General features: G+C 54.0%; 1 protein-coding gene and 1 long non-coding RNA gene across 2 annotated transcripts in view; one reads left to right on the forward strand and one right to left on the reverse strand.

The window, feature by feature from the left end:
- The window catches only part of SNED1 (sushi, nidogen and EGF like domains 1), a gene marked incomplete at its 5' end in the record, with an annotated part of 56,622 nt that overhangs the window by 19,446 nt on the left and 9,894 nt on the right, over positions 1-27,282 (forward strand). Inside the window, 27 exon segments of the mRNA XM_081095506.1 lie at positions 1,195-1,320; positions 1,608-1,721; positions 2,935-3,048; positions 3,212-3,325; positions 8,874-8,999; positions 9,187-9,291; positions 9,569-9,682; positions 10,450-10,566; positions 11,302-11,418; positions 11,572-11,688; positions 11,861-11,974; positions 12,236-12,248; positions 12,250-12,325; positions 12,329-12,359; positions 12,362-12,406; positions 15,612-15,725; positions 16,354-16,467; positions 16,800-16,913; positions 17,836-17,949; positions 18,722-19,018; positions 20,070-20,253; positions 22,082-22,194; positions 22,909-23,190; positions 24,243-24,387; positions 24,480-24,562; positions 25,962-26,054; positions 26,721-26,837. Of these exon segments, the coding sequence (XP_080951632.1) occupies positions 1,195-1,320; positions 1,608-1,721; positions 2,935-3,048; positions 3,212-3,325; positions 8,874-8,999; positions 9,187-9,291; positions 9,569-9,682; positions 10,450-10,566; positions 11,302-11,418; positions 11,572-11,688; positions 11,861-11,974; positions 12,236-12,248; positions 12,250-12,325; positions 12,329-12,359; positions 12,362-12,406; positions 15,612-15,725; positions 16,354-16,467; positions 16,800-16,913; positions 17,836-17,949; positions 18,722-19,018; positions 20,070-20,253; positions 22,082-22,194; positions 22,909-23,190; positions 24,243-24,387; positions 24,480-24,562; positions 25,962-26,054; positions 26,721-26,837 (3,213 nt within the window).
- LOC308522242 overlaps positions 1-27,282 on the reverse strand; it is a 40,043-nt gene that overhangs the window by 5,903 nt on the left and 6,858 nt on the right. The window lies entirely within an intron of this gene.

The raw sequence follows: 27,282 nt of genomic DNA on the forward strand, positions 1-27,282 counted from the left end.
GGCCCACAGTCCTTTGTGGATCCCTCTTCCATGTAGAGGTGCCTCGCTCTCTGTCCCAGGCCTCTGTGGGGGAGCAGATGGAGCAGGCACACTGGGCCCTCCAAACTACTGCAGAGGCCCTGGGAGCAGTGCTGTGGGGAGGACCAGCCCCCTGGTGTCCCCACCCACACTGCAAGCCCAGGAGATGGAGCCAGTGTGGGTCAGGGCTGGGATGACACACTTCAGCTTTACCAGGAAGGGAGGGTCGGTTCACACCTGAGAGGCAGTGCGTCTACACCGGGAACTCTAGCTCGTGAGCAAGGCTGGTCCAGAGACAGGGCTCGTGCAGTCAGCTGCCACATGCCACCGTGCAGCCAAAGCGCAGACTGAGTGACATGTAGCTAAGTGATGGAAAGGTGCAGTCCCACAGCCTTGATGGCGTTCTGGGCCCAGGGTACTTCCCGGAGTGCCCCCTCCCACGCCTGACACCATGCCAGCTCTCTGGGGCCCTCAGTAACTCGAGTTACAGCAGGACGCAGCCATAACCTGCCAATCTGTGCTGATTAACCGCAAATGTCAGCAGCCTTGATTCTCCAGAGGGCTCTACATGCTGCCTTTCCTAGAAGACTGGGCAGGGCAGTGTTGTGTGGCCCTGAGCAACTCCAGGAGGCACCCCGACCCTGGCCAGGAAGCACCAGTTTCAACATCTCTGAGCACAGACCTGGTGTTGCACACGGGGAACGGAGGGCACAGGGCATGCCCGAATTATGTAACTGTCTGAGGCAGCGCCGGGACCAGACTGCACCTGCCAGAGCGTCTGAGGGGCTCCCCACACCACCTGTGGTTTCCACATAGGGATCCCCTTGTCCACGAGGAGCACTCGTGTCTCCCCATGTTGCTGGGAGTCCTCAGGTCCCTGTCTTCTTAGTACCTCAGACAAATTTTGAAGCTGATAGATTAATGGAATATGAAGGTGCTGTGGGTGTCAGGGGTGCCTGACACCTTCACCGGCAGCCAGGGTCACAGCTTAGGAAACATCCAGGGGAGACACAGGCAGAGGACAGACGTCAGGGGCACGGGGCACCTTGCGCAGACCTGGGAAGAAAAACCCTGGACGCTTTGCCGCCAGAGGGCGACACAGTCATTCCTTGGAGATGGAACCTTTAGGTCTGGGAGGATAGAGGGATGACTGCTCTGCTCCTCCTGTGTCTGCAGCCTCCGTGTGCCTGGCTTTGCGCCCATGCCTCAACGGTGGGAAGTGCATTGATGACTGCGTCACAGGCAACCCCTCCTACACCTGCTCCTGCCTCTCTGGATTCACAGGGAGGAGGTGCCAACTGGGTGAGTTCACTGGGCGGCACGGGCACGGGCTCTGAAGGAACCCTGGAAGTGCAGCCAGTGGCCCTAAGTGCCCAAGGTCAAGGGTCTCTGTCCCTGTGGTGGGGGCACCACTGGGGGTGCCAAACACAGTGGCTTCCTGACAGGTGTGACAGCTGCCCCTCTGAGCCACTGCCCCAGGGTGAGGCCCAGGAAGGCCAGGTTTGCTGTCCCCTCCCCACTCCTCCCAGGCGTGGCAGATCCTCCCAACCTGGTTCCTCCACTGAGGCCCCAGCCCACCTGTTTTTCAGATGTGGATGAGTGTGCTTCCCACCCATGTCAGAATGGTGGGACCTGCACCCACGGCGTCAACAGCTTCAGCTGCCAGTGCCCAGCTGGCTTCGGAGGACCCACCTGTGAGACAGGTAAGAGGAAACCACCTGGGCCCCTGAGTTCTGCTGGCTGCAGGGTGGTCGGGTGGTCCTGCCCGACCAAGGAGTGGTGGGCAGCCTGGAGGAACCGTCAGGTCAGCCATGCCACAGAGGGCTTGGCCCCAGGCAAGGGTCACCAGAGAGGCCTGAGGGTCCAGGGCAGGAGCACTGACCACAGCACTGGGGCCTCCTGAGCCCTGGTGTTTAGACCAGGGAGGAGGCCTTGGACCGGCCAGTGCCCAGTTCCCAACTGGGCCCGTGTCAGAGCCAGACTGGTGGCTGGGCCTGGGTGTGGTAGGAGCCATCAAGCCCTCTCACCCCAGAACCGGTTTGAAGAGAATGTGGGGGTGTGGGGAGGAGGACCAACACCCGCTACCTTCTTCCTGCCTGTAGCCTGGAACCCTGAACCCCAGCTGCTCTGGCAGGAATGGAAGCTGTTTCTCTCCAACCCCCAGAGCTCCCACAGCCCGGGTATGGGTTGGGGTCCTTCTTGAGACACCCCTGGCTTTGAGTGGTCACGGGCTCGCTCAGAGCTGTGCTCCCATCTACGCTGCCCACGACTTTAGCCACCAAAGCACCTCCACATCCAGGGGGGTGGGGCCTTCCCCTTGCTTTCCTCCCTCCCTTCCCTCCCCGCCCCCCCCCCCCCGCACCCCACCACTCCAGAGAGGGCTGCTCATTCATCCAGGATGTATCTGGTCCTTGTAACGAGTTGCCTGGAGACAGGCAATGTAGCAGGGGCAAAGCAGTGTCTCCCAATCCCTGGATCTGCTGTCAGTGACCACCAGGGAGTCAGGAAGACTGAATCCCCAGGGAAGGGGGGTGGGAGGGTGGACAGAGGTGGGGACTGAGTACCTTACACGATGTCCCTGCAGCAACATGTCAACCCCCCAGGACCACTGAGGCCCCTTCTGCACCCCTGGGCACTGCACACCCTTTAAGTCTCCATCACAGGCAGTATCCCCCCACCTGGCTGGAAAGAATCTCTCAGCCAGTGCCCCAGAGTCCGGCTCCGAGTCAGCTCAGCGAAGCCCCCATCCAGCATGCACACCCTCTGCTGAACAAAACTCTAGACAGCAGCTTTCAGCAGATGAGCTTTCAGCAGCCGGTGGATGAGGAATGCCCTGGTCAGGACCCCCCCACCACCTGACAGGCCCCAGGGGCACTGCAGCCAGGACTCCAGGCCTTCCACCCTCTGCACTTGTAGCACCATCTCCATGTAACACCAAAGAGTGTGTGAATGGCGGCCGGTGCCAGGTGGTCAGCGGCTCCGCGGTGTGCGAGTGCCCAGTGGGCTACACGGGCAACGCCTGTGAGACAGGTGAGTGGCCTGCACTCCGGAAAGGTGGGGAGGGGGGCGCGGAGAGGGAATGGGACAGAGAGGGGTGGGGCGGGGCCGGGAAGGGCGGGGCTACTCCTGGCCAAATGTGGAGCTGTGGTCAAAGGCTGGCTGGAAGCCCAGCTCCTACCTCCACTGCCCACAGATGTGGACGAATGCGGCTCCAGCCCGTGCCTGAACGGAGCCTCATGTGTCGACCTTGTGGGGAACTTCACCTGTCTGTGCACAGGGCCCTTCGAGGGACCACGCTGCGAGGCAGGTAATGGCCATGTAACCCCTCAAAGGTGATAGTGCTTTCGGGGTCACTGGCCTCTTTCCATCACTGTCTGGCTTAGCCCCACCCCTGTCTTCTACTCTGGCCGGCCCCCTGAGCCTCTGCGGGGAAACTGGTCTTGGCTGTGCCACCCACGCGCTATGTGAGACCGAGCAAATCAGTTCTCCTCTTGGCCTGGTCTCCTGGTTATATGCAGGGATGGTGACCACTCTCGGGGAGAGCACTGACTTTTTAACATACTGCCTTGTGCCCCAGACCCCTCACCAGGCGAGGGAACCACTGTGGGAGTCGGAAAGAAAACTGACCTTTATTACTGGGGATGAGATCTGCTAGTTTCCACTCTATTTCATGTTGTTTTAAATGCTGGTTATGACTCAGATGAATTAAAAGACCAACTAGATGTGACAACCCACAGATTAAATACAGGGCTTTCATTCAAGGCATCGCCCTAACCTCCAGCGGCCTCGGCCCCTGTGCCAGGACAGCTGTGCACACAGCAGGAACAGCTTCTCCCCAGGAGACACTCAGGACAATCTAGTTCGATTTACTTTGAGTCTAAAAACTTAAGGAGGAAATTATATTTGCGCACAAGTAAGATGCAGATGGATGCTGTGGCTGCCATGGGTCACTGTGTCCTCAGAAGAGGGTGAGGCTGTGCAGTGCGGGGGGGGGGGGGGGGCACTCTTACCGGTTTGGTTGCTTTAAATCACTGTGTATGTCATGGTTCTCCTTGTCCAGATTTTAATCTAAATATCAGCGTGTTTAACTAAATGCACCCTAGGCCTTCACCACACTATTGTCTGTGTCCATGGGTTATGCATATATGCATACAAGTTCCTTGGTTGATCTCATCCCACCCACTCACTCACACACACACCCCTTCCCTGAGATTCAATAGTCTATTCCATGCTCTGTGTCTCTGGATCTATTTTGTTCATTAGTTTATTTTGTTCATTCCACATATGAGTGAGATGATGTGATACTTGTCTTTCTCTGACCCTTTGAGACAGCAAGGCGGGACTTGGAGAATATTATGCTACGCGAAATAAGAAACCACATTTTATACAAAAGAATAAAGCAAAGGAAAGCAAGCAGGAAGAAACAACAGAACTGACATTCTATTCCTGATATCAGCTCATTAGCCACATTACAAGGTACAAACCTTGACATTCTAATCAGATCCAGCAAGAAGTTGGCCAAAATTTGGAGATTATTTAAAGAGAGTGAGAGAGAGAATCTGGCCTCCTGCTCCTTGCCAAGCAAGATTAGCTATGCTGAGAATTTCCCTCTTACTGTCAAGAACTAGAAAGCCATCTCCTCACCAGGACTGGATATTCGGAGATAAGCAATGCCCAGAGAGTTCCACGGGGAAATCAATAACTTGAAATTCTGTACCAAGCAAAACTATTGATAAAATATAGGGCAGAATGAAAAAGGAAATTAAATATAAACTGAGAAAGCTTTGTCTCCCAAAGACTCTTTTTTAGGATGTTACTTGAGAAAACAAGGAAGTTATCCAAGAAATTGGAACAGGTTGGCTCTATGAACTGTGGAACTAACTCAGAAAAGCAATGAAGGTAAGTCCCAGGATGCCAACTGTGTCGCAGGCCTGAGAACCACCCATCCAAATTGAAAAGTGACCACAGGATCATAAGAGAACTTCCTGTAGAAAAAAGAGTCTGTCAATGTGGTCAGATCCCAGAAATGTGGGAAGAACCTATTCTTAGGATGTTATAAAATTCAAGGCAAAAGTAAAGCGGCTGTTGGGAGTCCAGTAAGGGAAGGGGCATAAGACAAAAGTATATAAAAACCGAGTAGTATAGCCATAGACTACAGGTGCCTGGGCCGGGAGCTATGTTCATGTAGATACTGATTTTCACGTTTCTAGTACAACTGTGGACAAAGCAAGAATCCAATATTTATGGTTACAAACAGTTTGTAAATGTTGACCATGATAATGTAAACAAGAACAAGAGAGATGATACAATATTTTTATTTGACAAAGTGAAGAGATACTGCTTGTAGAAAAACATGAAATAGGAGTTTAAGTATATACAGGGTGACAGGGTGGAGCAAAAGGAGGTTTACAGTTTGTATGGAAAATGACACAATAATCTATACTAATAAAAGGGTAATATGCAAATTAAAAAAAAAGAAGAAGAACTAGAAAGCCAGACAAACTACTGGATACATAGTTTAAAAAACCATGGTTATAAGGTTACTCAAGAATTTTCAAGAGACTTCCAAGGATCTTAGTGAGAATGTCAAAGACATGAAAAAGGACCAGTCAGAAATTAAACATACACTAACTGAAATAAAGAATAATTTACAGGGATTCGACAGTAGAGCAGAGGATTCTGAAAATCAAATCAATAATTTGGGATATGAGGAAGCAAAGAACACCTAATCAGAAGAGAAAAAAGAATCCAAAAATATGAAGATAGTGTAAGGAGCCTCAGGGACAATTTCAAGCGTACTAACATTTGCATTATGGGGGTGCCAAAAGGAGAAGAGAGAGAGCAAGACATTGAAAACCTTTTTGAAGAAATAATGACAGAAAACTTCCCCTACCTGGTGAAAGAAATAGACTTACAAGTCCAGGAAGTGCAGAGAGTCCCAAACAAGTGGAACCCAAGGAGGCCCACACCAGGACACATCATAATTAAAATGCCAAGAGCAAAAGACAAAGAGAAAAAAAGCAGCAAGAGAAAAGCAGTTAGTTACCTACAAGGGAGCACCATATGATTGTCAGCTGATTTCTCAACAAAAACTTTTCAGGCCAGAAGGGAGTGGCAAGAAATATTCAAGTGATGAATAGCAAGGACCTACAACCAAGATTATTCTACCCAGCAAAGCTATCATTCAGAATTGAAGGTCAGATAAAGAACGTCTGAGACAAGAAAAAGCTAAAGGAATTCCTCACCAGCAAACCAGTATTACAAAAAAAGTTGAAGGGTATACAGAAAGGAGAAGGAGGAGGAAGAGGAGGAGGAGGAGGAGGAGGAGGAGGAGGAGGAGGAGGAGGAGGAGGAGGATCAAAATATAAACAATAAAATGATAATGAATACATATCTATAAACAACTGAATCTAAAAATCAAATAAATGAACAAGGAATCTAATGAACAAAATAAACTGATGAATAAAATAGAACCAGAGACATGGAAACATGGAACAGACTGATGAATCTCAGAGGGAGGTGGGGGGAGGAGGGGGAAGCAGGAAGATATTAGCCAAAGAACTTACATGCATATGCATTACCTATGGACACAGACAATAGGGTGGTGAAGGCCTGGGGTGGGGCGGGAACCGGGTGGAAGGGGGTAATGGGCAGAAAAAAAGGGGACATCTGTAATACTCCCAGCAATAACGTTTTTAAAAAAAAAGAAAAGAAAAATATAGTATCTGAATTTTAAAACTGCACCGGACCATATTCACAGTAGGTAGACAGTGGAGAAGGAAACATATGAGAACTGGAAGAGAGAAACGGAACAGCTCCACACGCAGCACCGGCAGAGTAAGGCTAGGACCAGCTCTCAGTGATTAGTGGTGCGTTTGGAGTCCCAGGAGGAGGGAGTGCTGGGGGCACAGAAAATATATGAAGAAACATTCGCTACATTTGATGAAAACTAAGACCCACATGTCCAAGAAAAGCATTAAGGAAATCACATGAAGCCACACCACAGTCAGCCTGCTGAAAACCGGTGACAAAGAGAAAATCTTAAAAGCAGCCAGAGGAAAAAACAGAATCCAAGCAGAGGAACGGGGACGTGCAGGCCAGACTGTGGGGCAGAAAGGAAAACACTGTCGACCTACTTTCAAAGATGCAGGTGAAATAAAGATTTTCCAACAGAGAAAACTCTGAGCCCTAGCTGGTTTGGCTCAGTGGATAGAGCGTCGGCCTGCAGACTGAAGGGTCCCGGGTTTGATTCCAGTCAAGGGCACATGCCAAGGTTGCAGGCTCGATTCCCAGTAGGGGGCATGCAGGAGGCAGCCGACCAATGGTCCTCTCTCTCAACATTGATGTTTCTCTCTCCCTCTCCCTTCCTCTTTAAAATCCATAAAAATATTTTTAAAATTAAAAAAAAAGAAAACTCTGAGAGAATTCATCACCAGCATATCTGCGTTGCAAGAAATGCTAAAGGAAACTCTTTAGATAGAAGAAAATGGTACCAGATGAAAATCTGGATCTATACCAAGGAATGAAGAGTTCTAGAAATAGTAAATATGTAAGCAGATATAACTTTTCTTTTTATCTTTTGATCACCTTAATGACAATTTAAAAACACAATTATAACAATAAAATTTGGACTGTGTAACATATACAAAAATAAACTATATGACACCAATAGCCTGAAGCAGAGTGCACCAGCTTTCCCTGCAAAGGGCCCGCTATTAATATTTTTGGCTTTCCGGCCAGGTGGTCACAGCTCTTCAACACTGCCAGAGTAATGAAAAGCAGCCAGCCACAGATGACACGTAAATGACCGGGCAAGGCAGTGTCCAAAGAAACTTTGTGTTTAAATTGGCAGCAGGCAAGATTTGGTCTGTGGGCCACAGTTTACCCACCTCTGAGTAAAGGGAATAAAACATTGCCAGGTCTGTCCGTTGCATGTGAAGTGGACCGAGGGCATCTGTGACCCCGAAGAGAGAGAACAGGGACATCGTGGGGGGGATAGGACGTGTGGTGGGGTCACACAGATCTACACGTGTTACAATTCATGGAAGTACACTGCCAACAAAAGTCAACTTTACTATGTATTAATTTAACAGATAAATTCTGAAACTATGTGAAGAAACTGAACATGGAAGAAACGAAGAGGAAAGGGTTGGCCATTACTCATCCCGGGAATCTGGCCCGGCTTCTCTGTAGAACAAGAAATACTGCCAGGGACAAAGAGAGACCTTTCATAATGACAAAGAGAGAAATCTGCCAAGAGGATCAACAATCTTAAATATACTATTAACATGAATCAAGATACATGAAGCAAAAGCTAACAGAACCACTAGGAGACACAGATCATTGTCGGTGGGGAGGTCAGGACACGCCAGCAGCTCAGGACACGGGAACGAAGCCAGCGAGGATGGACCTGCCCAGCACCATTGGCCGCCTGGCCTGATGGGCATCCAGACGCACATTCTTTTCAGTGCTCAGGGAGCACTCGCCATGACAAGCCATCCTGCCACCATAAAATAAGGCTCAATAAATTCAAAAGGATTGTGTTCTCTGACCACAGCAAAATTAAAGTAGAATCAACAACAGAAAGGTACCAGGAAAATCGCCGTACTTTACTAAGAGATGCTCGAGCAGAACCATCTGGAGGCCTCCGGCCTTGCTGGGACCTTCGGTGCCCACCATGGGCCCTTCTTATCCTTGCTTCTCATTCTGCTCCAAAGAGGGGCTCTCAGGGGAGGGGCAGCGGGAAATTAGCTCCCAGGAAATAGGCCTCCGGCTTAAACTGCACTTGGCACTGGGATCAGAGGTGGAAACACCAATGTGTGCTGCTGCTCTGGTGACCACTGTCTTTCTTACAGGAAGCCAGCCAGTGCCTGACCCCTGCCTCTCGGCCCCTTGCCAGAACGGGGGCACCTGTGTCGACGCAGATGAGGGCTACGTGTGCGAGTGCCCCGAAGGCTTCATGGGCCTCGACTGCAGGGACAGTGCGTGTGGCCGGGCTGGGGCCTCCCGTGGGGTGTGCATGCAAACAGCAGGATAGAGAATGTGTGAGCATGTGGGGGTATACACAGCAGCTCTTATGGGAAGGTCACCAGGAGCAGGGCAGGGTCAGGAAAGGGCTCCACCCTCTAGCACCCCCACATTAGAGGCTCCTTCCTCTCTCCGTGGCAGGAACCCCTGATGACTGTGAGTGCCGAAATGGTGGCAGATGTCTCGCGGGCAATACCACCCTCTGCCAGTGCCCCCTGGGCTTCTTTGGGCTCCTCTGCGAATTTGGTAGGTGCCCAGAGTTGAGCTGGGGACACCTTGCCTGCCCCTGACTATCCTCCAAACCAGGGTTTGAAGGTGGCTTCAGCCTGGACCAGGATCCACAAGGTCAGACCCTCCACCAGTGTTTCTGTGACCCCACCCCCCACCCCAGGAGGGAGCTGGCAATAAAAGTGCCTGAACCTGATCTCCTGTTGGGGTCACTGGGTCTTGCACACCTTGCACCCTTGTTAAGAACACCAGGTCCCTAGGAAGACCTGAGACAGGGCTCCTTCCTCCCGCGCAGAAGTCACAGCCACGCCCTGCAACATGAACACCCAGTGCCCCGATGGCGGCTACTGCATGGAGTACAGCGGGAGCTACCTGTGCGTCTGCCACACTGACCACAACATCAGCCACTGTGAGAGGGGTGGAGGGCGTGCACATGCCTGAGGGCTGGGATGGTGCCCACAAACTGGGGGTGGGAGGTGTTTGGGAGGAAAGTGGCAGCTTCCCTGCAGCGCACCAGAGGACCTGTGGGTGCACCCCCACCCAGTCGGCAGGCAGTCCTCTAACACAGGCCAGGTCTCCTCCCATCTTCCCTGCAGTAGGCTGATAGCCAAAGGGCACCTGACCGCATGCAGGTGCCATGCAGTGTCTTCCTAAGCCTCTAGCTTAGCTGCTAGCACAGTCGTGGGCAAACTACGGCCCGCGGGCTGGATCCGGCCCGCTTGAAATGAATAAAACTAAAAAACAAAAAGACCGTACCCTTTTATGTAATGATGTTTACTTTGAATTTATATGAGTTCACACAAACACTCCATCCATGCTTTTGTTCCGGCCCTCCGGTCCAGTTTAAGAAGCCATTCTGGCCCTCGAGTCAAAAAGTTTGCCCACCCCTGTGCTAGCATGTCAACGGGTGCCTAATGCAGCATGTGATTAAACCCCACCACCACCACTATGTGTGATGATGGTGTTGGTGAGCTCAATCCCGGCTCCTAGAAGAGGGAGGCTGAATTCTGGGAAAATCAAGGATAAGAGAAATTCCAGGGAGGGGCCTTAGAGCCTGAGTGAGGAATCAAGACCCAGCAGAGTGTATTTTAGGGGCCGAGGTCCTAGCCAGAGTGTCAGGGTGGCCCTGTCAGCCTCTTGCCCAGAATGCAACAGGGCTGCCCTCTGACCCCACAGCACTGCCCTCACCCTGCGACTCAGACCCCTGCTTCAACGGAGGCTCCTGCGAGGCCCAGGATGACTCCTACACGTGCGAGTGCCCACGTGGGTTCCATGGCAGGCACTGCGAGAAAGGTGGGTGTCAGCACCCCGGACAGCGCCAGTGGCCTGGCTCCTCCCCCTGCCCGAGGGTATTTGTCAGTGCATTGGTCGCCCTGTGACCACCTGGCCGGAAAGCCAAAAATATTAATAGCGGGCCCTTTGCAGGGAGAGCTGGTGCACTCTGCTTCAGGCTATTGGTGTCATATAGTTTATTTTTGTATATGTCACACAGTCCAAATTTTATTATTATTGTGTTTTTAAATTGTCATCCCGGGAATAATGCACTCCCCTTCCAATGGTTCAGAGGTTCCTTGATCTGGTCTATGGCCCCCTGGTCCTCACTGCTTTCCTCAGAATAGGCTTTGTGTCCTGCTCAGCATTTTTTCAAATAGCTTTTAGAATCATTGATTTGAAAAACATTCATTAGGATTTTGTTACATCTAATCCAACTTGGAGAATGTCAACAACACAGCCACTTGAGAGTGTAACTATTCTTCCCTAAGTACTGACCAGCGCCCACCCTGGATGGTCCCCTCCATGCAGTTTGAAGGGCTCGGGGCAGAGGAGAGAGGCCGGGTGGGCAGAGGCCCCGAGGTGGAGAGGGAACCTACAGACTGGCTTGGCCCCTGCTGCTGCTGCCAGGCCCGTGGGGCTGAGAAGCAGGCCAGAGCCTGCAGGGCCCACAAGTGCCTGAGGACTGAGAAGACATGGGTGGGGGTACCGTGAGCCCTTGTTTACCCGCCTCCCTCTCTCTCTGTCCTTCCACAGCCCGGCCGCGCCTGTGCAGCTCGGGGCCCTGCCGGAACGGGGGCACCTGCAAGGAAGCAGGCGGCGAATACCAGTGCAACTGCCCTTTCCGCTTCACCGGGAGGCACTGTGAGATCGGTGCGGCCTGCCAGCTGGGATCGGCTAGGAATCGGGGGTGGAAACCAGGACCCCCAACCCACCACCATGTCTGCTTTGGGATCTGGGGACCAGGGAAGGGGCAGAGGTGGTGGGTATATGACACCTGACCCCAACTGTGCCCTCTGCTCCCAGGGAAGCCAGACTCATGCGCCTCTGGGCCCTGTCACAATGGAGGCACCTGCTTCCACTACATTGGCAAATACAAGTGTGACTGTCCCCCAGGCTTCTCCGGGCGGCACTGTGAGATAGGTAAGGTGGATGCAGGCCACTAGAGACAAAAAACACGCCCCTCATGGCTGGCCCAGGCGGGGGTGGCAGGGGTGGAGGGGTAGGCAGAGCGGCACAGAGGGGACATCTCTGTGCAGCCCAGAGGCCAGTGGGGAGGAAGTGATGGGTGATAGTGGCCCCTGTGACCTTGCAGCCCCTTCCCCCTGCTTCCGGAGCCCCTGTGTGAATGGGGGTACCTGCGAGGACCTGGGCACAGATTTCTTCTGCCGCTGCCGAGGCGGGTACACAGGACGCCGGTGCCAGGCGGGTGAGAGGGCCAGGGGACTGGGGTGGGGGCAAGGAGTTCTTCCTAATCCTGGAAGAGCAGAGGACAGTGTGCAGGGGGTGGAGGGAACAGAGGGGAAGAAGGAAAGGAAACCTCTGGGCAGCCCTCCTGGAGGTCAAGGCACCTTCACCATGGGACAGGCTGTGTGGGGAGCAGGGGTTCCGAGCTCTGTGGCCTGGTGGGCAGAGTAATGGGGCTGGGCAGGTGCCCTGCTGTGCAGAAGGGGCTGCTGTGTCCTTGCAGAGGTGGACTGCGCCCCCCGAGGAGGTCATGCATGCCATGTGGCGCTTCAACAGCACATGGCTCGTCTCGGTGGCATGGCACTCGAGTGACTAAGGCTACAGCCTGAGCGCCCCTAATTCCATCCGGTCTTCCAGCTGCAGGGCGTCTGGAGTGAGCCTCCCCAGTGCCATAGTGATCTGTGGGCCCTCTGGGGTGGGGCTGCGAGGGCTGAGGCAACCGCTACAGCTGAGAGAGCCAAGCCCCTTGCTCGAATTTCGTGCATCGGGCCTCTAGTATATAAATAAAAATAAATAAATAAACATTTAGATAATTTAATTATAAAAAACATATATACAGAGAAAATCAATGAAACCAAAATCTGGTTCCTTGAAAAAGTCAATGAAATAGATAACCTCGAGCTAGACTGATCAAGAGAAAAAGAAAAACTGGCAATATTAGAATGAAAGAGGAGACATCACTAATGACCCTACCAATGTTTAAAGGACAACAGGGGGTATTGCACTTTAGGCCAATATATCTGACAACCTAGATCAGTGATGGCGAACCTTTTGAGCTCGGCATGTCAGCATTTTGAAAAACCCTAACTTAACTCTGGTGCCGTGTCACATATAGAAATTTTTTGATATTTGCAACCATAGTAAAACAAAGACTTATATTTTTAATATTTATTTTATATATTTAAATACCATTTAACAAAGAAAAATCTACCAAAAAAATAAGTTCGCATGTCAGAGGTTCACCATCACTGACCTACATGAAACAGATGAATACCTTGAAAGACACAAATTACCAGAACTGGCAGAAGGAAAATTAGAAAATATGAATATCCCTATATCTATTAAATTTTATTTGGAATGAAAAACCCTCCTGCAAAGAAAATATCAGGACCAGATTTTCATAACACTAGCGAATTCTATCAAGCATCTAAGAAAGGAATTATACCCTATACAAGCTCTTTTAGAAAACACAGGGGGAAGGAGTATTTCTCTACTTATTTTATGAGACCAGTATTTCTGTGATACCAAAACAAGACAGAGACATTACAAAAAGTGAATTACAGATAAGTCTCATGATATACATACAAAAATCTTAACAATATGTTACTAAATTAAACCCAGTACTACATAAAAAGCAAAACACATCATGACCAAGTGGGATTTATCTCAAGAGCACAGGCTGGTTTAACATCTGGAAAGCAATCAATGTAATACACCATATTAGAAGATAAAGGAGGAAACCATATGATCACCTCAATAGAGGCAGAAAAATCATTTGACAAAATTCAACTATTATTAAAAATTTAATAAACTAAGAGTAGAAGAGAATTTCTTCAACCTGATAAAGGAACCCATGAAAAACTCAACAGCCAATAATATACTTAATGATGACTGGCTTCCTGCCATAATCAGTATTGAGGCAAATGTGTCCATCTCACCAACTCCTCCCAGTGTGGTCCTGGAGACCCCAGACAGGGCCATGGACAAGAGGAAATAAAGGGTGTGTCCACTGGAAAGGAAGCCGTGAAGATGACACAATAGTGAGCACAGTAAATGATAAGGCAATTCTACAAAAGAAGCTATAGAACTAAGAAGTGAATTCAATGAGGTCACAGGATTCAGAGTCAACATACCAAACCAGTTATATTTTCATATTCTAGCAGTGAACACTTGGGAAATGAAGTGAAACAAAAATGATGTATCAAAATCATGATAAATTTTTATATGTGAAATTCATTATAACATCCATATAAAGGCCAAAATTATAAACTTTCTTTTTTAATGTATTTTTATTGATTTCAGAGAGGAAGAGAGAGAGAGAGAGAGAGAGAGAGACATCAATGATGAGAGAGAATCATTGATTGGATGCCTCCTGCACACCCCCCTACTGGGTACTGAGCCCGCAACCTGGGCTTGTACCCTTGATCGAATAGAACCCAGGACCTTTCAGTCTACAGGCCTACGCTTTATCCACTAAACCAAACTGGCTAGGGCTATAAACTTCTTTTAAAAGGATGAGAAAATCTTCACCACAGCTGAAATAAAATTTTCATGCACTTTGAGAAATATAGGTAAATTTTTGGGGGGTTTTTTTTGGCCTTGGGGTAAGAAAAGATGCCATAAGCCAGGAAAAAAAAAAAAAGCACTAACTATAAAAGGGGAAAAATGGACAAATTGACTCTATAAAAATTAGGAACTTAAAGAAGAAAGTGAAATGTAAGGTTCAAACTGGTTTCAAGAATATATGAAGAACTCTATGAATCAATAAGAAAAGAATAATCAACCTGACAGGAAAATCAGCAAAACTCATGAACAGGCATTTCATGGAGGAGGAGGTACACAGAACCAGTGAACGTAAAGAATGAAGCAATCACCCATATGCCAATCAAAAGCACACCAAGATGCGTGCAGTTGGCCAAACTTCCGAAGTTGAAGAGGCCTATGTGTTGGTGAGGATGTGGATCCACAGGATTTGTGAGAAAACTACTGGAGGAAATGTGAATTGTTTAAGCACTTTGAAAACCACTTGGTAATCTGCCCATCGAGCTGACCGTTCATATAAGCTGTGTCCCGGCAACTCCACTTCTCGGTGCACATCCACAAGCAGGAGATGGGGAAGCAGACACAGAAACACTTGTTTTGCAATAGTAAGAAGTCTAGGACCAACCCACGTGTGCACCACACAAGGATGGGTAAAGTACAGTATAATCACACTGTGGAATATTATACAGCAGGGAAAGGGGGTCCCACAGAGACCCGCAGCAACATGGAGATGTCTTATTAATGTAGCGTGGACAGAGAAGAGTACATATACCACAATATCCTATAGATAAAGTTCATAAATAGCAAAAGCAAAGCCATCTATAGTATTGATTAGGCAACCCATAAAAATTTAAATTCAAACAGGCACAGAAATGATAGCCACAGAAACTCGTGTCACACCGGGTGGGGATGTGCATATGCCCTGCTGAGCCCTTCAGCATTCTAGTGCCCAGGTTGAGTGCAGCTCCAGGAGTCATTATATCATTACCATCTAGTTACTCACATGTTGCTAAGCATTCAAAATAAACTTTTCTAAATGGAACATTTTGAATTCAGTAGCACAACTCCCAGTTTAAGAAACACACAGGGTGAACATTTTAAAACAAAGGACTCAACCCCATTTTATTGTTTTCGTACATGATTGTTATTAAGTGAATTGGCAAGATTGGGCCCATCCACCTGAGCTGGGAAATTGAGTCCCACGGTGTTTCCTCAGAACAAAACTCATTTATGTCCATCTTAATTTGGCTTCAAGCCATTGCCTCTAATGACGGCAACATTGTTTTATTCTCGGATCTCTCCTGGCACCCGTGCACCTGGGCACTCCTCTCTCCCAGAAATTGACGAGTGCAGATCCCAGCCGTGCCTGCATGGGGGCTCCTGCCAGGATCGAGTCGCCGGGTACCTGTGCGTCTGCAGCCCGGGGCATGAAGGAGCCCACTGTGAGCTGGGTAAGACAGCCTGGCCCTCACCACGGGGCAGCAGCTCCAGCAGCCTGGCCATGTTCATGACCTGCCCTGACCCTCTTCACCCTTGCTGTGTCTGGCTGGCTACACACTCAGGCCCCTGCCAGCTCTGCCTCCACCTACCTGGGGAGATTGGAAGCTTGGCTAAGAAACACTGACTGACTGTCTTCTCCTGCTCCTGCAGACTCTGGCTTCAGGGGCAGACAAGATGGGGTTCAGAGAGGGCAGGTCACAGCCCTGATACCTGGCCAGTGCTCCAAGCTGGCGGAGGGAGTGGGGGCCTGCCAGGTGCACTGCTGGATGAGCCCTGCACTCCTTACACCTCTGTTGGGCTCTAAGCCTTGAGACAGTGACACCACCCAGGGAGGGCCAGGCCCAGGATGTCCAGCCTGGACAGTAAACTTGGGAGTAGCTTGGGGTGGGGGCTTTGTGGGACAGGCAGTGGAGAGGGCAGGAGTGAGATAGAAACCTCAGGCTGAACACAGAACCCTGGAGGTCATGTAAGTCCATGTAGGCCCATGTAAGCCCATATAAGACCATGTGGGGCCCTATAAGCCCATTAGGCCCATGTGGGGTAGGTAGGCTCATGCAGCCCCGTGTCCTGTCTTTGCAGAGACAGATGAGTGCCAGGCGCAGCCGTGCAGAAACGGAGGCTCCTGTCGGGACCTCCCAGGAGCCTTTGTGTGCCAGTGCCCCGCAGGCTTCACTGGAGTCCACTGCGAGACAGGTAGGGGCTATGCTTGGGGGATTCCCTGTGTGCCCAGGCCCGCACCCACACTTGAGATGCCCCAGACACCCAGGCAAAACTGCTTTCTGAAAGCCCAGACCCTGGGCCACTCAGAGAGCAGAGCGGAGGGGGCAGCCACCCCGGCCCTGCTGGACAGATCCCCTGGCAGGCAGGATTCTAGGGGTGAAGGGAGAGCTGGGCACCCACCAAGGATGAGAGAGACTTCCACCCCCGGCTCGTCCACGCCGCCCTTTCCCTTCTTCCCGCTGTCCTCTCCTCCCTCCCCCAGACACCCCTTTGCCGCTCGGGCCCACTCTTTGGGTGTTCTCCAGAGGTGGATGCCTGCGACTCCAGCCCCTGCCAGCACGGAGGCCAGTGCAAGAACGGTGGCGGGGCCTACCTGTGCGTCTGCCCAGAGGGTTTCTTCGGCTACCACTGTGAGACAGGTGTGGGCATGGCCCGGGCACTCCTCCTCAGGCTCCTTGCAAGCTCCCCCGCCTCCCCTGCTGTCCCTGGATGGCCAGGCTTTCCAGCTCAGGGTCCGGGCACCGCCCCCCCCCCACCCCCTGACTCCTACACCTGGAATAGTCTGCCCCTGGGACATGTCTCTCCCAGATGAGGCATTCCCTGACTTCTGACGGATCGTGCCCCCAGCACTCCCTGCCCTATGGGGTTGTTTCATCTGTATTCCCTCCACTTGGTGTCACACCACCCTCCTAGAACAGATGTGTCCGTGGGGGAGGATGACCTGCTTATGGGCATGTCCCCAGCCCCGACTGGGCCTGGCTGGCAGCACTTAGCTGTGCAGGGTGGACGGGGCTTCCAGGGACAAGGCCTGTGATGGGACTGCAGACACAGGAGCCTGCCTAGGGACAAGCAGGGTAGGGACTGTTGGTGAACAGGTCTGGGGCAGGCGGGGGCCCTGAGATCAGCAGCTGAGACAGTGATCAGGGACTTGCTACTGGTTTGCAAGTATTTCCTGTGGCCATGCTGGGAACCTGCGGGCCCTGCCCTGGGTGGGGACTCCAGCCACAGCGCAGCGCAGAGGGAGGTGTGGAAGGGCTAGCACTGTGCTCACCTCACCCCAAGTCACTGCCTGCCAGGGCACCTGGCTTGGGGTGGGGGGAGATGGCCTGGCTCAGAGTCAGAAGGCCACACCTGCCCAGCTTCTGATGAGCCCTGACCCCACAACCTGGAGTGTCCCTTCTCCTACTCCCACCCCCCCCCCAAAAGATGCCTGATAGTACCCTCACCTCCATCAAAAACACACGCACACAGGAACAACCAAGTCCCCCAAGAGCAAGGCCCAGGCCAGTGGGGGGCCAGGTGACACCCCAGAGCTCAATGCTGCTTTTCCCCCTCCTCCAGTGAGTGATCCCTGTTTCTCCAGCCCCTGTGGGGGTCGTGGCTACTGCCTGGCCAGCAATGGGTCCCACAGCTGTACCTGCAAAGTGGGCTACACGGGCAAGGACTGCGCCAAAGGTGAGGCATAAGGGCACCAGAATGAGGTGGTAGGGCCTCTATTCCTCACTCAGAGAGCAGTAGACACCCCAAATGACAGGCCAAAGGGTCGAGGCTCCCCTTCCACCCCAGGGCAGAGAGTGTCTGACAGCTGCTTCCCAGGATCTACAGCAGTGGTTCTCAACCTTCCTAATGCCGCGACCCTTTAATACAGTTCCTCTTGTTGTGGTGACCCCCAACCATAAAATTATTTTCGTTGCTACTTCATAACTGTAATTTTGCTACTGTTATGAATCGTAATGTAAATATCTGATATGCAGGCTGTATTTTCATTGTTACAAATTGAACATAATTAAAGCATAGTGATTAATCACAAAAACAGTATGTAATTATATATGTGTTTTCCGATGGTCTTAGGAGACCCCTGTGAAAGGGTCATTCGACCCCCAAAGGAATCGCGACCCACAGGTTGAGAACCGCTGATCTACAGGGAAGGAGGGAGGGGCACATAAGTCGAGGTGGCATGAATAGTCACGTGTGCACATGAGCCCCTCCAGGAGGCTTCAGTGCAGTCATGTGTATGCAAGAGCCTATTCCAGGAGCAACAGCCAGAAACCAAAATGAAAGCACCTCCTGCAGGTGCCAGGAGTGGCTTCCCTGCCAGCAGTGCCCACATCTACCCCAGGGTAGCCAGGCCCCAGAGCCACCAGGCTGGGTACCTGCTTGGGGTCCGGGGCTTTGATGGCCGACAGCTGACCACCCCCTTCCCTTGTTCTTAACTGACACCCTGAAGAGCTCTTCCCACCAACGGCCCTCAAGGTGGACCAAGTGGAGGAGAGTGGGGTCACCATCTCCTGGCGCCCACCCGAAGGCCAGGCTGCCAGGCAGATGCTGGATGGGTATGCGGTCACCTACGCCTCTGCTGACGGCTCCTTCCGCCGCACCGATTTTGTGGACCAGAGCCGCTCCTCCCACCAGCTCCGAGCCCTGGGGGCTGGCAGGGCCTACAACATCTCCATCTTCTCGGTCAAGCGCCACGCCAACAATAGGAACGACATCAGCAGGCCCCTGGTGCTGCTCACCCGCACGCGTGAGTCCACCCAGCATGGCCCACCCCAGACACAGGCTGGGCAGAAACAGGCTGACAGACTGGCAGGGTTAGGGAGCCAGGCTGGTGGAGGAGTGTGGGAGGAGGGGCTGTCGTGGGGGAAGGGCAGTGGGACGGGTGGGTGGGAGCCACTAGGAATGGTGGAGAGCACTGGGTCGGGGAGGGGGGGTGCGGTCAGGGGAAGGGGTGTTGGGGGAAGAAGGTGGACTGGGGTGTGCAGCCCTGGGCAGCGCTGAGCTCCTACCACATCAGGTGCTGGGAGGCAAGGTCCCAGGGAAGGGAGCAGAAAGGCGTCCTGGGGCAGTGTGCAGCCCTCACAGGACACGGATGTGTGGACACTGAGGGCCAAGTGAGGGACAGATACCGAGTCAAGATAGGCGTGTTGCGGGAAAGGACAGCAGGGCCCTGAGCATGTGGCAGCGTTGGAGTCCTCGGGGTCCAAGGGAGAATAGGGATCGTCCTGAGCTTGGCTTTAGGAATAAGCACTTTCAAAGCTCCTCGAGAAGGGGTCTGCCCAGAAAAGGCATCTGGGAGGAAGATGGCCTCCCCTTCTCATCAGAATGGGGTCTCCACCAGGATACCAGGGTGGGTGGGAGGACCACTGCCCACTGGACTGGTGCTGCAGCACCCACCTCTGCTCCGCTGGTCCAGGTTTGGTCTGCACCCGGCCCCTTCTCTGGGTCAGAGGACTCTCTTAGCTTCTATCACCAACAGGCCCCAGCACCACCCTGATGATTACATCAGTGCGACCAAAACATCAGCCAGAGAAAAGACACAGGGGTATCAGGAGGGGCCCTGTGCCCACCCGCTGGCCTCTGGTGGAGCTGGCTGGCCCTTCACAGCCCTGCCAGGGCAGGAGCCTGGGGCAGGTCCACCTGACAGAGTCCCCACTGTGGCTGAGGGATGCACTTAGTGCCTTTGTGTGACCACCCCCCTCCCCCAGCACCTTCTTGAGCCTCTTCTGTTGTTTCGAGACCCCGCCTTCCCAGGGGTAAGGAGGTGCTGGCAAGGCTGAGCACCCTTTGTCTCCCAGGACCCCGCCCTGTCGAGGGCCTTGAGGTCACCAATGTGACGGCCAACGCCATCTCCGTGCGGTGGGCTCTGCATAGGATACGTCACGCCACTGTCAGCAGTGTCCGTGTGTCCATCCGCCACCCTGAAGCCCACGAGGACCAGTCCACCGATGTGGACAAAAGTGTGGACATGTTCACATTCAGGTAAGAGCTCAGGCCGGCCTCCTTTCCTCCTTCCAGCTCCCTATGGTTGCCACTGGCCCTGCCCACCTGAGGGGTAGGTATGTGCCTCCTGAGTCCACCTGGCACCTGGTGGTCCACACAGGGCCCAGCTACTCTCAGCCTGGGCTCACTCCTTCAGTACTTCCTCACAGGGATGCCAGACAAGGGGTTAAGTCCCAAAAGAACAGAGATACCCTAAAAACCTGGAGGCTGTATCTCCTGCAAGGGAGTGAGACAGACTCTCTACCTGGAGACCAGCCTGTCACAGTTCCGCAGAGCTCCTCCAGCCTGAGTCACACAGACCCCTCTGAGAGGGGAAAAAACAGGCGAATGATACGTTCAAACCTTAACCTAGGCATATAAACTTCTTATGCCCAATTATTACAAATTAATGACAAACACAACTCATTCAAAATAGCTGATCGAAATCACCACCTTAACGACCCATACAGGGTATCAGACATCAGGCCGCCCGTGGTCAGGCTGGGCAGGCAGACAGTGCTAAACAATGAGAGAGTGGGGAAGGGGGACTGGCTAGTAATCCTGGGGAGGGGTGGCCTTGGCCCTGGATTCTGGGGCCTGCAGAGTAGACACAGCTCCAGCGGAGGAAACTCCCATCCAGTCACTGTGCTTGCCAACAGATGGCCAGGCTGCTCATGGGAACAGCACAGCAGTGTGCAGCCCAGAGCAGCCAGGGGTCAAGGTCATGAGGGGGTAGGGACTCTGTCCCTGGGCACCCTCTAACCCAGCCGTGGGCAACGGCCCATTTGAAATGAATAAAACTAAAAAAAAAAAAAAAAAAGACCGTACCCTTTTATGTAATGATGTTTACTTTGAATTTATATTAGTTCACACAAACACTTCATGCTTTTGTTCCGGCCCTCCAGTCCAGTTTAAGGACCCATTGTGGCCCTCGAGTCAAAAAGTTTGCCATCCCTACTCTAACCCATCCGCACTGTTTAAGATTCGTCTGCAGCCTCATCAAGACCCATCTTTTTCCAGCCATGTTGGTCTCCCACCAGATGGTCATCTGTGCTGGAGACAAGACTCTGCTTTAAGTGTTGCTGTCACTTTTCTTGATTGACATCCTGCCCATTTCCAAAGAATATATGACAGAAACAACACCTGTGGCCCCAGGGGCACTTGGTGGCTGTCGGGTCCCCAAGACCACTCCCAGGCTTGCCGAGATGACTCTCAGGATTCAACTGAGGCTGCATGTACAGCTGAATCCGTGACAGAGAAACGTCATGAGCACACAGAAGGGAAGAGGCCTACGGGGAAAGGTTGGGGGCCAGGCATGAGCTCCCAGAGCCCCCTCCCCATGAAGCCACACTGGACACGCTTCATTCCCCACCACCAGTTGTGATGACACATGTGAGGACAGACAGGGAAGCCAGTCAGAGGCACAGAGCCCAGGGTTATTGGGGCTGGTCACGGCGCCCCCTGCCTGGGGAAGAGTCCAGGCTCCCAGGAGGAGGTGACGGCTCTGTGTGAACCACAAACATTAGGCTCAGCGAAGCCCTCGTATTCGGGAGGGGCTGGGGACCCACCTGGGAATTCCAGCCAAGGGCCCCTTACCTGTCTGAACATCAGCCTCTAGGCCATGCCAAGCACTCCAGACAGGCCTATGCCTTCTTGGACTTACTGCACTGGACAGACAGGGAGCAGCTTCCCACCAAGGAGCACCCAGGTCTCAGGCCACAAATCTGCCCTCGTGGAGGCCGCCTGAGCCACCAACTCGAGACCATCCACAGCCTGGCCACAGAGCCAGACACATAGCCGGAGACCATCCTGTCCTCTCTCCCCTCAGTGCCCTGCTTCCTGGAAGGAGATACACCGTCCGGGTGACCGCCCTCAGTGGGCTCGGGGCACAGGAGCGCCCTACAGAGAGCGTGGCGTCGGCTCCATTGCACGTGTGGACCCGTGAGTACAGTGTGGCCGCTCGTGGCGAGCAGAGCCTGCGGGAGCTCTCGGCTCCCTCCAGCCCACCAGTGCTCTCCATAATGGCTGAGGCACTAGGACCCCAGCCCTGAGCTGAGTGTACCGGACACAGCAGTGTGCCCAGCAGTATCACCCCCTCCTGCTGGGCTGACCCTCACACCCAGGGGCTCCAGAGGAACACCGGGTGTGGGAGCCCACTCGCTGAGCTCTAGGGTGTCTCAGGGGGAGTGGACCCTGAGCACCATGCTGTCAATGGTGAACAAGGTGGAGGGTGAGGGTGGGGGAATGGGTGGCTTGGTGAGAGGGAAGGTGTGAGCAGGGCCTGACCACGGGGGGCAAGGAGTCAGCACAGGCTTAAGTCCTTGCTCTGACCCTGAATGCTGGGACCCACTCCCCTTTTCTATATCCCAGGAGGAGGGGTGTGGCCAGGCTCAGGGGGGTCAGAAGTGCCACATAGGAGGGGACACTGAGCAGGCTCAGGGCCTTGCTGGGTGCTGGCGGGCCACATTGTGGGGGTGGGTCTCTGGACAGGAGGAGAGTGCTGCAGACCCCCACCCCCATCCTTCAGGACCACAGTAACTAAATCTGGCTTCAAATGTGGCTTCTGCAGGCCGTGTCAGATCTTTAAACTATGTCCTGGACACAAGAACCCATCAGCCCCCTTCCCCTCCCTCCCCTGCTCTGTGCCTCTTCCAGGGCCTCTGCCGCCAGCAAACCTGACTGCCACCCGAGTCACGGCCACCTCTGCCCATGTGGTCTGGGATGCCCCCACTCCAGGCACCTCACTGGAGGCGTACGTCATCAACGTGACCACCAGCCAGAGCACCAAGAGCCGCTACGTCCCCAATGGGAGGCTGGTGTCCTACACGATACGGGACCTGGTGCCCGGGCGGCGGTACCAGCTCTCAGTGACAGCCGTGCAGAGCACAGAGGGTGACCAGCTGCACAGCGAGCCTGCTCACCTCTATATCATCACCTGTGAGTGCAGGGCAGCGGGCACAGGGCCGGGTGGGCCACCTGTACCCCACGACCCTCACCCCGCATGGCCACACTGTCGAAAGGACATCAGACTGCCTAGAAATAGGACTGTGTCCACACAGGTGAATTTGTGTGAAAAGCGGTGGGGAAGGAAGGGTTCATGAACAGTTGATGCTGGGTCAGCAGAATGCAACTTGGAAAAGCAGCATTTTGCTCCTCACCTTGTGCCGTCCAACTCTGTGGACCCCAGTGAGGAGAGCAGTGTGGGAGGGCCCAGGGAGGGGGCCAGGCTGACCCAAGAGGAGCCACTGGACAGGAGCAGGGGAAAGAGAGGCCATGACAGCCATAGGAAGGGTTGCGGGGAGAGGCAGGAAGGAAAGCCAGGATGGATGGACAGAAGGGAAGCAGCTCAGGAGCACGGCAACTCCCATGGGCCACACTAAGGATGTGGACCTGCCCTCAAGTGCATGGAGGCCCTTCGGGTCCCCCTCCAAGGTCCTGCATGGCCCTGCTCATACTTTAAAGCTCACGGGAGGTGCTGTGGAAGATGGTGTGTCTGAGCATGGCAGGCTGCTTGGAGTCAGACCCAGCGCAGCTCAGCTCGAGGGCATGTTGGGGCCACCTCCATGAGCTGGTCCAGGGAGGAGGGGTGTACAGGGGCTGAAGCACGTAGCTAGATGACAAGGACCGACCGAGAAACCATACTGTCATTCTCAGGGCAAGTGTGGGGTGGCAGCCTCGGCCAAGGGAAGTCCCACCAGGTCGGGTGCCTGGCCCTGCCCTACAGGTGGGGAACCTGGGCCCGGGGGGGGGGGGGCTAGGACCAGCCCCCCTCAACACTGCCAGGCAGTGTCTGCTTCCCAGTAGGAATGCTGTGGCTCCTCCTCAGGTGGGGTGTGGGGTCGAGGCTTCTCACAAAGCCATAAAGGCACATTGGACCGCAGGGACAGTCAGGTCCCTTTAGTTCTCTCTGAGCAGTGGGGCGAGAAGGAGACAAAGGGAAGCCCCAGACCTGCCTTATGTGCCCCCACCCCGTGATTCACTGCCTGCAGCCCCAAGGGACAGCTCCGACAGACGCTGGCACCGAGAAGGACTCCACCCACGGGTGCTCAGAAACAGACCAGTCCCAGCGCGCCTGCCAGAGCTGCGTCTACTCAGTGACCATGGGGCCCTCGAAATGCCAACGCAGGCGCCCAGGTACACGCCTCTGCCATCAGCCCCCTCTGGGTAACCTGGCATGGCCCTAGGCATGGAGCTCCGCGTGGCGACACTAGTGACTCTCCCGGCAGGTTCTCGGAGCTCGTAGACGGGAGAGGACGAGTGAGTGCCAAGTTCAGTGGCTCACCTGGCAAATCGGTCACCATGAGATCACGTGAGTACCAATGCCAACCTTAGTGGCCTGTCACTCACCACCCCCAGCACAGGAGGGATGAGGCCCCTAAACCTGAACTCAAAGATGACTCCCAGTGCCTACATCACCTCTGGACAGTGCCCACGGCCCTGGCCTCTGGGGTCAGCATGAATTGCTCACGCCATCCAGAGTCAGAGGAACCTTCCTAATACGGGTTGAGGGTGCAGGTTGTTGGCAGGGCACATGAGAGAGGATGAAAAGTTAACATATTAGAAGCAGGTCCAAGACATGGAAGCTTTGCTTGTGAAGCCAGGACTCCAAGCATTGTTGGTAAGCAGTAGACAGGAGAGTGTGGCTCCATCTGAGGTGTTGCTACTCACAGAGGTCCCTGGACCAGCAACACCAGCCTGGGGGCTGCTAGACATGCAGGGTCCTGCTCGGAGCTGTGCAGGAGGAATCTGTCTGCAAACAAGGAGCCAGGTGACTGGCACTCACAGTGTGGCCCCAGGAGCTCACATCCTCATCACACTGAGGTCATAGCCCATGTTAAAAGCAGAGCCTTTGGGTTTATGTCCTGCTTGGCCCAGACTAGCGGGACCTCTGCCTGGCCCAGCAGTATAGGGCATGAGCAATGGACTGAGAAGCCCTGACTCTTCCCTCCTGGCAAAGCAGGCCTTCCCCAAAATCCTGACATGGCAGGCCCGCAGGCTGCCACAGATGACCTCAGACTATGGGTGGGGATCCCCAGGCCTCACCCTCACCCTCACTTCTAAGCCAGAATCCCACCTTCACAGAGTTCTCTGGCAGGGAGCCTAATCACCAGTTCAATGAGAAGTTTCCGCCAATGACAGCGTTCCTAGGCAGGGGACAGGTGCACCAGGGAGTGATGAGGGAGGGCAGAGCGTCCATAGCCCTCGGTGACCAGGAGTGGGGAGGGCACGGGCAGGGACCTGCAGAGAAGCTGACCTGCAGTTAGGGGTGGCCAAGTGTGCGATCTGCCTGAGCGCAGATATGAGGGGGGGAGGTGTCATCACCCCCGAGAATCAGGGGTGGCGGAGAGGAGATGGAGTTTGAAGGAGACTTAGAAGCTGAGGCCAGGAGGTCAGCAGCAGGTTCGGCCCTGCCTCAGGCCACTGGCTACCTTCACAAAGCAGCTTTCGCTGGGGCAGCAGTGGAAGCCAGGTCCCCGTGGAGGGTTGGCAGTAGGTGAGGGCTGGCCCCACTTGGAGAAAAGTGGGTCTTCCTGGAGACAGTGCCGGAGACCATGGGTTCTGTGCCCATGCAAGCGAGCATCCTACTCCTGCCACACAGGATGGCCCTACACCCTGAGGGAGAGAAGCAGTTCAGGAGGAGGCCCAGGGGCAGTCCTGGGGGAGAGGCAGCAGGCCATGTGGTCAGCACGCATCCTGGTTTCTCCTAGAACCCACAGCCCTGGTGCAGCTCGAGGACACCACCGAGCAGGTCCGCCTGGCCCTGCAGCACCCCAAACGTGGCGGCGACAAGGACGTGGGAAGTAAGTCAGCAGGAATGGACTTCCAGGGCTGAGCACCCAGAGTGGGAACATGAGGCACTGAGCCTACCCCAGGGGCAGCCAGACGCCCCACCCCGGAAAGGAGGCACTTGGCACCACGTCCTTTCACAGACCAACTATCCAGATCTGTCTGGACGTACCCCTGTCCCTCCTGCCCCTGCCCCTCACCACATACGGCAGCCCTCCCATCGCCTCCCTGCAGAGGAGCGTCTTGAGAAAAAGGCAGGAATCCACAGAGGGGCAGCATTGAGCGTGGCCCAGCTGGAGCACCACCTGGCAGACCCAGGCTCCGCGGACAGGGCCGGCAGGGCCCCTGCTGACACTGGGCCACACAGGGCCGAGACTGTCCCCAGCACAGTCCTCCATCCGGAGAGAAGGGGGTGGAAGCACAGGCCAGGGCAGAACCAGGAGTCTCTCCTGAGACCACCAGTGCCCGACCATAATCGAAGCAGTGACTCGAGGCTCCTCCGCCACGGAGGGCTCAGCACGGAGGGTCCCAGCAGAAGCACTGTTTGGGCCCTGGCCCTCAAGGCAATGGGGTCAGAGCCAAGCATCTCTCTGACCACCTGAAACGGGACCACAATGTGGCAATGCCAGCAGGCCTTCCTCTGGGGTCCTAGAGACTAACCACTTATGACCTGTCTGCAGACACCCCTGGGAACTGTACAGAAAACCCCTGTCAGAACGGAGGCACCTGCGTGCCAGGCGTGGACACCCACAGCTGTGACTGCAGCCCAGGGTTCAAAGGCAGGCGCTGCGAGCTTGGTAAGTCAGGGCCCGTTCAGGCCTGGCCTTGAGATGCCTCTTACAGCAGGCTGGGCTGAGACTGCTGGGCAGGGTGGGTTCGCCATGAAGTGCCCAGACTCCCAGGTGTCCAGGCACGGAGGTAGCAGGCAATGAATCACTGGGCTGCTCACAGCCCCGAGTGCCAGGCCAAAAGGTGCTGCCTGGATAAAAGGGGGATCTGGGAACAGCCAGAAAGTAAGGACCACAGAGCGACAGCCACCCCCACAGGGAGAGGTGGGTGAGGGGCTATTTTTGGCTCAGGGGCCAAAGGTGGCGCGAGGGAAAAGGGCCACAGGCCTCGCTCAGAAGACTTTGGAGTAAGCCCTGAGGGGAACTAGCCTGCAGGCCCCAAGGACCCCAGCCCGGGTGTGGGTCTCCCAAGGGTGCTGGAGAGGGCAGCCAGGGCCCAAGCCGCAGTGAGCCT

This window comes from Myotis nattereri (genome assembly GCF_964212035.1).
Source record: "Myotis nattereri genome assembly, chromosome: 7".
NCBI lineage: Eukaryota > Metazoa > Chordata > Mammalia > Chiroptera > Vespertilionidae > Myotis > Myotis nattereri.